Raw genomic sequence first — 11,251 nt, 5'->3', positions numbered from 1 at the left:
AAGAGAGTGCTTTTGAGTGTTTTACCTTAGATCATATACCCAAAGCCCTTTCTCTCAGGGAAGTTCATCCTCCAATCCACCCTCATCATTGATATTCAATAGAGTGGATTGGGGAATGAACTTCCGCATTCAAGGATCCTCCAGCTACTACCTTAATGGCAAATCATTAAGCTGGGATGCCTTGAATGCATAATCGAAATCACTCTATCTTCCTTATAGGAAAACATTTTATAGAGTAAGATTCCGTTTTAATCTTGACTCAACCTAAAGCCTCGTATTGATACATCATCTGAGTTGTGGATCAAGGAAGTCGAATATTTTTCATCAACAAGGAGGAGAATTTCGTCAACGTGCTGAATGAGACTCATCTACTTATTTGTAAGTTATTAGAGTCTATAAGACACTTGTGATCATTTCTTTTTAGGATTGGGTCTAAGGTGTTTCTCACCCTTGCAAGCCCTCATAGGAGGCCTCCGGCGAGAGTGTACGTGGTGGGTGCATTGTGTTGACCCTTACTCTATGGAGAGCATAAATAGTTAGGGTCTTGTGGAAGATCCTTGGCCAGTGTGCCTAAAAGTGTGTGTTATATGTTGACCCTTTCTCGTGAAAGCATAAACAGAGGTTCCTTGTGTGGATCCTTGGCCAGTGTGCCTAAAACTCAGGTGCTATGTGTTAACCCTTGCTCAGGGAGCATAAACAATCAGCCTCAGTGTAGGTTGTAAAGGTTGAAGGTGAACCTAATTTAAAACCTTAGGTTTGAGGTGAATCGCTGTGAAACCTCCTTAGTGAAATCCGGTACAGTCAGGGGCTTCAGAGTGGTTCTGGGAGTGGAGAAGACAAGTAGTCGAACCACTATAAAAATAAGGTGTTTGAGATTGTTATTTTTTTATTGTGTGATTTACTTTAATACTTTTATATACGAGATCATACCTCACACACATACACAGTCATATCCATCATAAATTAGTTTGCATATTGTTCACTTCTTAAATAGTTTGTGATAGGATCCTCTACCAGGGCTTGGAAGCCAATAGAGTTACTTTTGAGTAATCTTGATAAGTACCGTCTGTTAGGATTAGTGTAATAGGATTTTAATAAATCATAAAAACTTTAAAAAGTCCTATTCACCCCCTCTGAGACATTTTGGCATATTCCTACTTCAACTAAAGCGGTCTTCACCACAATTTCATAAAACAAATGCGACTTTTAAGGGCGCTCACAAGCGCCGCTATAAGTTCCTAAAAGCGCTGGCAATTCTATTATTAGCACTAGTCAAGCGCCGATAAATGGGTATGTCGCTAAAAGTATTGGCGGCACTAGGTAACTTCTATCGGCGCCTTTCTGAGCGCCGAGAATTGTATGTTTTTCCGATGCGAAAAAGCGCCGGTAAAAATCACTTAGAGTGCTAGTAAAACAGGAGATCGAAATCAGCTATTGGGACCGTCTAAGATTTCCACACGAGCGCCGGTAAAAGCCTTTGTATGGATTTCACACTCTAGCATGCCAATAATTTTTTATTATATATAATTCAATCAAAACCTGTATTTTTTAAATATTTGAAACATAAAAATGATGCAATACAAATAAAACTGAATATTAAACAAAATTTATATTACCACACAATAAAAAAAAAATATTACAATAAATGGTCTTAAATGTAAATAAATAAATAAAAACAAATCCTCTATATGGTCTACTCCTAGCACGAGTGGCGTCAAAAGGCTGAAGTGATTTGAACTATGGATTGCCCCACTTGTATGCAACGAGAAGAGTGGATCACCCACCATTAGCCCTTTGAAAATTGCTCCAATGATAGCCAGAACCAGGCTAGTCCTTAGCTGCTCCATGGAAGTTGGTTTTTCGGCGCTTTACGTGCTGATCTATTTAGTGGAAAGAATGGTATGTGGCAATATTCCCTCATGACTTGAAGAGAGCTCTTTCCGCAGCTTATCAAGCTTCATCTCTAAACCTGATGACATACTATGCTTGGTAGCTTTTATATTTCCAGTGTTACCATTCTGTCCAATGCATATTTCAAGTTCAATTGTCTTCTTACCTATCAGATGACAACAAGATATGTATCAACTGCTTCCCACACAACCAATGAATTTGGATTTTCCATTGAATAACCCAACTCGAATCCAAGGACACCAAACTCTGACAGAGAACTGTAGTTCAAAACAACCATTTTGCATATCATGTTAGAGTTGTACTAAACCATGGTGCTCACTTTATGAAGAGAAGGAAAATGTCACACAACACAATTACAGGTTTAACCATCTCTCAAAATACTAAAAAGAAAAAAAAAATAATAAAAGATGGGGCTTAACAGAGCATTCCATCATGCAAAATTTTTTTTGTCATGACACTTTTTGAGGTTTAATGAAATCATCAATTTACAAAAATAAATATATAAATAATAATTCTGTCATGACCTATATCCACGGTACCTTGCCAGTCACATAAAAAGAAAGATACTAAAAAGACACTAATCCCATAAATCCATAGCTGGTATACCAAAAGCTTTCATGAACAGAACTTTTTTTTAAAAAAAAATTTAATAAATAAATTCTGTTTTTGAGGGCCTGATTCTTACCCAAGAACATGGCAGCCTCCACCATAAACAGCTTGGGAGATCAAACCCATCAATCCCACACTCCCTCCCCCATAAACCAAATCTATCCTTCTCTTCACCTGAAACGCCACATGAAAAGAAACAATTAAAAAAAATGCAAACATAAGCTTGTTTGGTTCAGCTTTACCAAGTCTCTCGATGTAGACCGGTCATCCTTCTTTAACAACTCCTTGGTATCCTTGAACGTAATAATGCAAGACTTCTTCGAGTGCTACATAAAAGTCCTTCAAATTAATATATGGTTACAGTGTCAGAAATAGAAAACTTGAAATCTCTATATTCTGGAAATAATTTGAGAAAGAAAAAATATATTGAATCATTCCAATACAACAGTAGCTCTGAGCACCTTCTGCTTCTCGACGATAGGGATTGTGAAACAGAAGAGTAAAAAGGCTACAAAAATGAAGAAACCCAAGATATTGAGCTTCTATTTTAAGGATCATGATGTAGAAGATCCAAAATTGTCCCCACAATTATTTACAGATAGAGATCCAAATAGAAAAACAAGAATAGAGGAAATCACAAAAGCTAATAAAGAAAATAGGTGCTACTTTCAGAGGTCACAGAATGCAGTGAACTGTCATGAGCAGTCTCATCCCCACCACATTTGCATTGAAATGGGGAAGAATAGCACAATGCCTGAAGAAAGTTTATGTTTACACATTGAAGTATGAGAAAGAAAATAGCTGATTCTTATAACAGCTTTGTTAGCATGCCAATCTGAGCAGGAAAATATCACTATATGTCTTTCTGATAAAAGAAGAAGAAGAATACCATATTTTACCCAGATAATCCTCAAAAAAAATTAAAGGCAACTAATTTCAGAAGAATTTTAAATCAAAGCATCTGACAAAAAAATTGATTTACACAGATCCAACCTAATCAAAATTAAAAATAAAAAATAAAAAAAAATAGAGAGAGAATCCTCGTGAATTTACCAAACACCAACCAAATCATCTTATAATTTTGTTGGGATCTTGTTGAGGTTGAGCTTCCTATTTACAAGCAATTAGAAATGTGCTTACAGTATGGTTTGTGATAGGAAGCTATATCCGTTGAAATAACAAGAGACTAGGAAAGGGAAGTCTAGACAGTTCCTGTTTGGATGGAAATTTAGTTAGAAATGCAGAGAATTGGTAAAAGGGTTGAGAAAGTGAAGCAGAGATTTGTGGAGAGAATCTTATTTTATTCAGTTAGATTTTCATGAATTATGGTTAACAAACAAGAGTATTTTGTAAATTTCAGCATCTAAAGTAGTCCTTTTTAATCACTACATATGCATTTATATGTACCTAGAATGGCAAGTGGCATGGATATTAAGAGCAAGTGATTATCCATTCTGTTGTGGATTTTGAGTAGTGTGGAAAACAGAACCTCATTATGTGGACACTAGTTTCCACCTATTCAGCCCAAATGAATATTGAAGATGGATCTTTGTTCAGCCCACACCATGTATAAGGCAGCTCATGTTCGCATCCATGTGCCAGCATGGTACATTGGTAAGCGGTCCTATCCATTCATTAGAGGGTTTCCACCATTTAGATGCTCTTGTAAGAATAAGGTCATTCCACCACTCGGTACAGTTTATTTATAACATTAGATCCATTTGGAGTTAGCTTCATTTGCCAAGGTAGGGATTCAGGAGATTGCCCATGGTGTTCGAGACTACACTTTTTTTCCTAATAAATTCAGGGAAAAACACAATTCCTGTAGTCCTATTTTCTCCTCCAAAGGGCTATGGCCTCACTTTGTGATATTGGCTGACTTCCTCCGATCCATCTCCTCCATGGGTGAGAAAAAATGCATATTGTGTGATAGGCAGCAAGTAAAAACCTAAAATGAATTTTCCAATGCATGAAATAGATATTGTGTAGATATACATGATGAGCACAAAAAACACTTATGTCTGCAGATATTAGAACCAAGATACACGTCGAGCAGACCAAAGGGAATGTTCCCAGTAAGAAAAGAATACCAAACATAACAGAAAGAAAAAAGATAGAAAACTTGGTAAACACTCCTTACAGTGAACTATTAATTTATCTGGAATTGTTCTAACAAGTTGGTCAGCTGCAAATTTCCAATCAACAGCACTGCAAAAGAAAGCAAGAAAAAAAAAATCTACTGTGAATGGTTAAGAAAAAAGAAGATTGAATTTGTGAAATACCCAAAAATAAAAAATAAAAATAAAAACAGAAATCTAAGTTTATAGTTCTTAACTTGGATATTGTGTCTAACCAAGCTCATATAATGTGAAGAAGAAGAAGAAGAAGAAGAAGAAGAAGCAGCAGAAGAAGAATGAGGAAAGAAATAATTTTTTTTTTAAAAAAAAACTGGGGTATGAATGTAAACTAGTGAAGGGCAATATAGCTAAATTCACAAGCTTGAACCTTATACTTTGTCTGAAATGTTCAAATTAGAAATGATTTCGGCATAATCGATCTAAAATGGGGTACTTGTCCAAGATATTCTATTTTTTTGTAAATTTTAAAGATTCCATTTTGGAATCCTCATTTTCATCTTCCCTCTAAATGCTTTCAAGATCGGAACTACGTTTAGTCCTGCATCGGATATGGATGAGAAAGGGAACATCCCTATAACTGTCCTTATGTCATAGAGCCATTATTCTAGATCATTAAAGGGACATTTGCAAAGGGCGTCGATCACCTTGCACACGTGAATACAGACACATGCAAGGGCTTGGGTGTGGGGCACTTTGCATATATGCTTCATTGCTAAAAGCTTTAAGCGGCCTTATACTTTTTTGCATTGTTTTCAGGCTGTTATTATGTCACTACAAAAATAGAAAACAAACACTACTTTCTAACCTATTCATTGCTAAGAGATGTCTAGGGTCAATCAACCAAAATTGCTAATTGAAGATTGATGATAGAGGTCTAAGCTTCATTGTATCCTATGGATGGATTGCCTAACCTAACTTGTATACTCAAATTCATCCTTAGTGTGGGCAAAGACCCTCTTAAGGAGAACAACTTCGTAAGGCCACCCATCAAGATGATAGATGCTAGGGAAACAAAGAATCTGTTACTCTCATTTTCTGTTACTACATCATTACAATGTGAACTGCTTTCAAGCCAGCTTCATATACTCGAGCATTGTCCACAACCCCACCTATCACATTTTGAAAATTGGGGATTTATGGAATCATTGATCATTTCTCAAAATAAACCCAAATAAACCCAAGTTTTCAAGTCCTCTAAGACAAATGAAGGATTTTAAACCAACATAGGTGAGAGAGAGAGAGAGAGAGAGAGAGAGAGAGTGTGTGTGTGTGTGTGTGAGTCCACCTAAAGTAATACCTTCAATATTGCATACTATTCCAACAATTAGCTATATATCCAATTGTTTTGGTGGCATTTATTAGAAAACAATGTTACTGATCTTGTGAAGGCATGCACGTTGCATTTGGATGCCCAAGTGAACTGAATTGTGAACAATCAGTTTAATCAAGAGGATGTGACGAATGGGATTTGTTGTTTTTTTGAATCTGTTGAACCTGATAGTCATCTTATCCAAATTCAAAAAAAAAAGAAAAAAGAAAAAAGAAAGTCTTTCACTGCCATATGTAACCATCAGATTGTAAAAATCATAGAATTCATGTTTACCTCTGCTTTAAATTCTTTTCAACTACAAAATCAAAAAAAAAAAAAGACCAGCTCTTCCAGTATGAATCGGAATACAACACTGTCATGAACTCTAGATTTCTGGTTCAGTGCCACACATTACTATATCAGATTTCTAATTTCCTGCTCCCTCAATCTCATGTATGTGAAGAACACCCCATGGTATGATCTTGACTAGTGGCATATGCACTGATAAGTTCATGACACCAGTTTGATGCCTAGTACTTATGTGTATACATATCAAAAATTCTAATTAAAAAGTAGCCTTGCTTCAGTCATTTCTTGCCTTTTAGTACTATAGGTTTTGGTCAACACATGTATGTACAAGGCAGCTCATGTACATGCCAGACATCTGCCAGCGTGGCAAATTGGTTACTTATGGAGAGCAGCACATGCTTTCTCCACACCTCCAAATCTAGATGTAGGTTGACTTCAACAAATACTTTAAGTCAGTTGTGTAATCAAAAGAATCCAACAAGTATCTTTGCTACCAAAAAGAAAAAAATAAATAAATAAACATATATTGTAGTAGGAACATTGTATCAAAGAAATTGAATGGTCAAGAGAAAAAACGATACTATGATTTGGGACATGAAATCTCTTTCCATTAGTTCGGGTGCCTCTGCAACATTCGTAAACCTTAGAAGAAATTGGTATAGAAAGAGAAAACAAATTACAAGTGTAACCATGAAGGGGACCTTGCAATTACAAACCAACAGAAACCAATAATACAAGCTAAAAGTTCACCAATTTCAATTGGGTTTTGCTTGTGTTAGAAGCAGTAAAGGAGTTAACCGAATCAACAAAAAGATGATACCAAACAAAATGCCAGCAATTCTCTGAAGAAACTTAAAGTTTCAATTCAGTTTCAACAATCCAGAAACTTATTGGGTTGAAACTACTAATACTCCAAGTAAATAATCAACTTGGAATGTTTTGCCAGCTTTTTAAATAGGTTAACTCAGCCAAGCTCAGGCCAAAAGTTTTTTGAACAATGTACAAAAGAAAATCTACATAGCAATATGCCAGGACTACAACACTTCTTGTTTGAATATCATACCTTTCAAATTTTCTATTGAACAACTTGTCAGTGGTGTGGCAATGCTTATATCCTTCCACCCATCTGTCTCTACTAATTCTGAATTATCTCTCTTTGTTCACAAAAAGGGCAGGATGTTATTACAGAAAAATATGGCTCAGCTGGATGCAATGTTAGTGATGTTATACATGGATCAAGAAGGAAAACTTGCACTTACATATCTTACCAAATTCTGTGAAGGATCGTCCCTGAAACAGTCGTTGTTCCTCTTACCATTAATGATCTCCAGCAGTAAGACCCCAAAGATAAAGACATCTGATTTCACTGAGAAAAGCCCATCCATTGCATACTCTAGAGACATATAACCACTGCATTCCATTTTCCCGCATTAGGTTTCATTATGATGAAAGAAGTTTGAAGATACACAATGCATGATCAGAGTACATTTAGTCTTCTTGGGTTCTCAATATGGTGACCCAAAGAGATGATGGGCCCCACTGTGGACGGCTCATGGCCTGAAAAACTCCCAAGTAGGAAAATTCTAACCTTTCAACTAGTGACCAAAAAGAAAATTCTTAAACCACTGTCCCCAATCCAATAAAACCCTCCTTGTGTAATCTGCACCAGATTTCCCCAATCCAATCAAGGAAGAGTGTGATGTGATGTAAAACATTGACATAGTTCATCCCCAAAAAATTCTAAAATTCGATTTTCTCCAATTGATTGTGAGTTGTGACATATCCTTCCATCTAATCATACAGCTTCCAAGAATAAAATAAGAGAGCTAAGGAAAAAAAAGAAACTTAAAAGCAAGCTTAGAAGGAATTGTGTATAAAAATGCAAAAAAAAAAACCCTTGTTTTTTTGGACTGCTAACAATTCTAAAAACAGATGCATCGAATTAGCAAAATAATTTCACAAAAAATATAAATATGAATTTTCGTATGATCTAAAATCTAGGGGCATAGGACCACTGCCCTATTTTATTTTTATGTATATATAGAGAAAATTTTAAATCCACCTGAAGCAATTAAAAAATACATTAAGACTGTAATACTTCCAAACCATAGAGAAATATTGGATAGGAAAAGAGAATTTTACCCAAATACCATAAAGGAAGCAAACTCTAGAAATCTCAACTCAGTTCAAAGGCCCACTTAAAAATTAATCTGGGATGGGTTGATTTTTGGAGAATGGATCCATTTGCAACCCTATAAAATGGCCAGATTCTTGAATCATCAATGTCCAATGCTACCTTAGGTTCATTTCTAGGCAAATCAACATGAAAAATCAAACATGTTATGACCATGTTACTCCATTTGGGAACAATAAAATAACATATGATCCCACTATTATGTCAAGCAACATACTAGCATATTACACCAATATGATTAGGTCTTACTTGAATACCACTATTAAGAACTCACTCCAACAATAGGACCTAAAAGGTCATAAATGCATTGTTTCAGTTGAAACAAAGATTGCAGACTCGTAAATAACAAGATTTGCTTCTTCTTTTTTTTTCCCCTTCCTACATCCACAATCAGTACAAGAAGGAAAGAAGGGTAAATAACTTTAAACATTCTATTTTATAGTTTTTTTTTTTTTTGAAAGGTTTCTGTTTTACAGTTATCATAGGCATGTCTCTGTCCTACCTGCTTGCAATGCACTTAAAACTGGTCACACACACACACACGACAGCCACTTTGCAGCTACAATGTATATCAAATTCAATCAAACAAAAAGGCAAGAACAGAAGAAAAAGATGAATGACTCACCGAGAAGTCCAACTATTTAGGAAGCACTACAAAGTTTGCTCTTACTGTTACGAGTTCAAAATATGAGTAGAGCTTCGCTTAAGGACAAGTAAATAAATGACCTTTACCGACGATGTATGGTGGATGCAAATAAAAACCCATCGGCAACATCCATCTTTCTTGTAGTGATTTAAACATGAGAAACGAACTTGTGAAATTCAAAGTGTTATAGATTCAAGTATAATTTTTCATGTTTAGTTATGCAAAGTAGCTTGAACCATTCACTTTGCTGTGATGGTTTTAACAATTTTCATCATTATGAAGTTTTTAATTCAAAGTTCTCAGATTTTGAAATGATTGAGTCGCACTAATCATTGCACTCCAGGTGATCAAATTTCTATCAGGAATTTCTTCAAACACCCCACGTGCATACCCAATCTCTTTAGATTTCGCATAAAAATTCAACAACCTGGTTTGCAGGCTTGAATCAAGCCCGTTGAGGAAAACAAGCGAATGGATTTGCAGGCCTTCTTTGAGTTTTTTTGAAGACTCATGTTATGTGCCTGATCTAGTTTCTTAGTTTAAAATAAAAAAAAAAATAAAAAAAAAAGAAGGGAGAAGCCTAAATACTCCATAGAAACCACCACTGGAAATGTGAAATATCCATAGAAACCTGCTCTAAAAGTAGAAAATATAAACCTAAGTAAAAAATATAAACAACACACCCAAATCTACTGATTTGAAAAGAACCTCCAATAAATACCTTAAAAAATCCCAAGCAAGAAACTAAATCCTCAGAAAATAAACAAAACACATTTTAGATTTCCTAAAACAGAATGAAATCCTCCCCTAAAATCATCACAAACAGAGATCGAAGAAATTAGGGCTGAAAAAGATAAAATAACGAAAGAGAAAGTGAAAGTTACTTTTCGAGAGAGAGAGAGAGAGAGAGGGAGAGAGAGAGAGAGAGAGAGAGACTTCACTTCTCAATGTAGATGCCACACCAGATCCAGCATCCAATGTCGAGAGAGAGAGAGAGAGAGAGAGAGAGAGAGAGAGAGAGAGACTCAGGACGGAGAGAGAGTTGGAGAGACCGTCGGGGGCAGTGAGAGGGAGAGAGTCGAGAGAGGGGAGCAAAAGAGGGTTAGGGGTTTTTGGTATGGTATTTATACCCGATCACTAACCAACGCCCCATTTTAATTAGCGCCGCTAATTAGCCAGATACATCGTCGGCTAATAGTTGGAAATAGGAGAGGTAGAGAGATGAAGATGAGGGATAGTGAGGTAAAGTTGAATAGGATAAAAGATTTGAAGATTTTAAATGTATGGAAGAAGGGATTTGAGAGGGAATGAAAGTTTTGGAGGGTTTGGGAGTATTTGGAGGGTTGGAAAACATGAAATGAGGCTGTAAAGGTGGTTAGGGGGTAAAAAGAGGGGACCCACTCGTGGGATAGGCTCACCTGACTGGTCGGATAGTGGTGCGCCACTGATCAGGCGATTCCGCAACGCGCCCGGTGTGAAGGCGGGCGGTGCCGCCACGGTCCCCTTGAACTTCCGGTGGTGGCTCCGCCCTGGGGTAGTGGCCACCCCCTCCCGGGGTGTCGAATAGGTGCGGGGGACCCCCTGAGTTCCACCGAAATTTGGGTTTTAAGCCCCTACACCCGTGTGAGGGGTTTCTGGGTCTAACTCGCGTATATTCACATTTTTTATTTGTTTCAACTTCAGGATTCACTGAATTATCATTTAAACCCGCCGATTAGATCATTTCACATAATCTCAGACACATACGGGTTACATTTCAATGATCAATCTCGCCTATTAGCAAAAATTGGGATCCTACGATCATTTCTATATTTTATCTCCCCCTCCTAAGTCAAAGTGCGTCAGAGTGCGTCATGTTACCATAACCCAGGTCCAATTTAATCCAAATCATGCTTTGATACCAACTTGAGCTGGTCTTCTATTCCATCGAGACCCATTGACGGGCTATCGATGTGTAACGCCCCGAATTTCTAGGGTCGAGCAAAGCTCAACTCCCGAGATCCAATGCATCACTTATGCAACATAGATAATGATGTTTAAATGTTGTCCATATTAGTGCATTAAACATGAGTGGGATTACACTAAAACAACATATCATACTCCAGAGGTACTTTAATTAAGCCAGCAGAAGACTA

General features: G+C 36.7%; 1 protein-coding gene across 4 annotated transcripts; it reads right to left on the bottom strand.

Moving 5' to 3' along the window:
* Positions 1-6,560: 6,560 nt before the first annotated feature.
* On the bottom strand, positions 6,561-10,232 carry LOC131242890 (cysteine-rich receptor-like protein kinase 44). Of its 4 annotated transcripts, none has more exons than XM_058241864.1 (5): positions 10,058-10,232; positions 7,536-7,686; positions 7,340-7,430; positions 6,858-6,901; positions 6,561-6,766 (listed from the first exon to the last, which is right to left on the bottom strand). In XM_058241864.1, the coding sequence occupies exons 2-5, from the start codon at positions 7,677-7,679 to the stop codon at positions 6,695-6,697; spliced, it is 351 nt and encodes a 116-aa protein (XP_058097847.1). In that variant the 5' UTR covers positions 7,680-7,686; positions 10,058-10,232; the 3' UTR covers positions 6,561-6,694. The 4 variants fall into 4 exon arrangements, 3 of the variants coding, with proteins under 3 accessions (XP_058097847.1, XP_058097840.1, XP_058097832.1); XM_058241857.1 differs by lacking the exon at positions 10,058-10,232 and adding an exon at positions 7,865-8,905; XM_058241849.1 differs by lacking the exon at positions 10,058-10,232 and having other exon boundaries at positions 7,536-8,905.
* Between the last annotated feature and the right edge of the window lie 1,019 nt (positions 10,233-11,251).

This window comes from Magnolia sinica, chromosome 1 (genome assembly GCF_029962835.1).
Source record: "Magnolia sinica isolate HGM2019 chromosome 1, MsV1, whole genome shotgun sequence".
In the NCBI taxonomy this organism is placed as follows: Eukaryota; Viridiplantae; Streptophyta; class Magnoliopsida; order Magnoliales; family Magnoliaceae; genus Magnolia; species Magnolia sinica.
The sequence above is the reverse complement of the archived record's forward strand: the minus strand, read 5'-3'. Positions and strand labels throughout refer to the sequence as shown.

Excerpts from the sequence above, each read along its gene's own strand:
- LOC131242890 (XM_058241849.1), bottom strand. The coding sequence starts at position 7,697 with ATGGAATGCAGTGGTTATATGTCTCTAGAGTATGCAATGGATGGGCTT. Across the intron at positions 6,902-7,339 it reads TTCAATAGAAAATTTGAAAG|AGGCACCCGAACTAATGGAA; the intron begins GTATGATATTCA and ends CGAATGTTGCAG. Across the intron at positions 6,767-6,857 it reads ATTTCATGTCCCAAATCATA|CAAAGATACTTGTTGGATTC; the intron begins GTATCGTTTTTT and ends TCTTTTTGGTAG.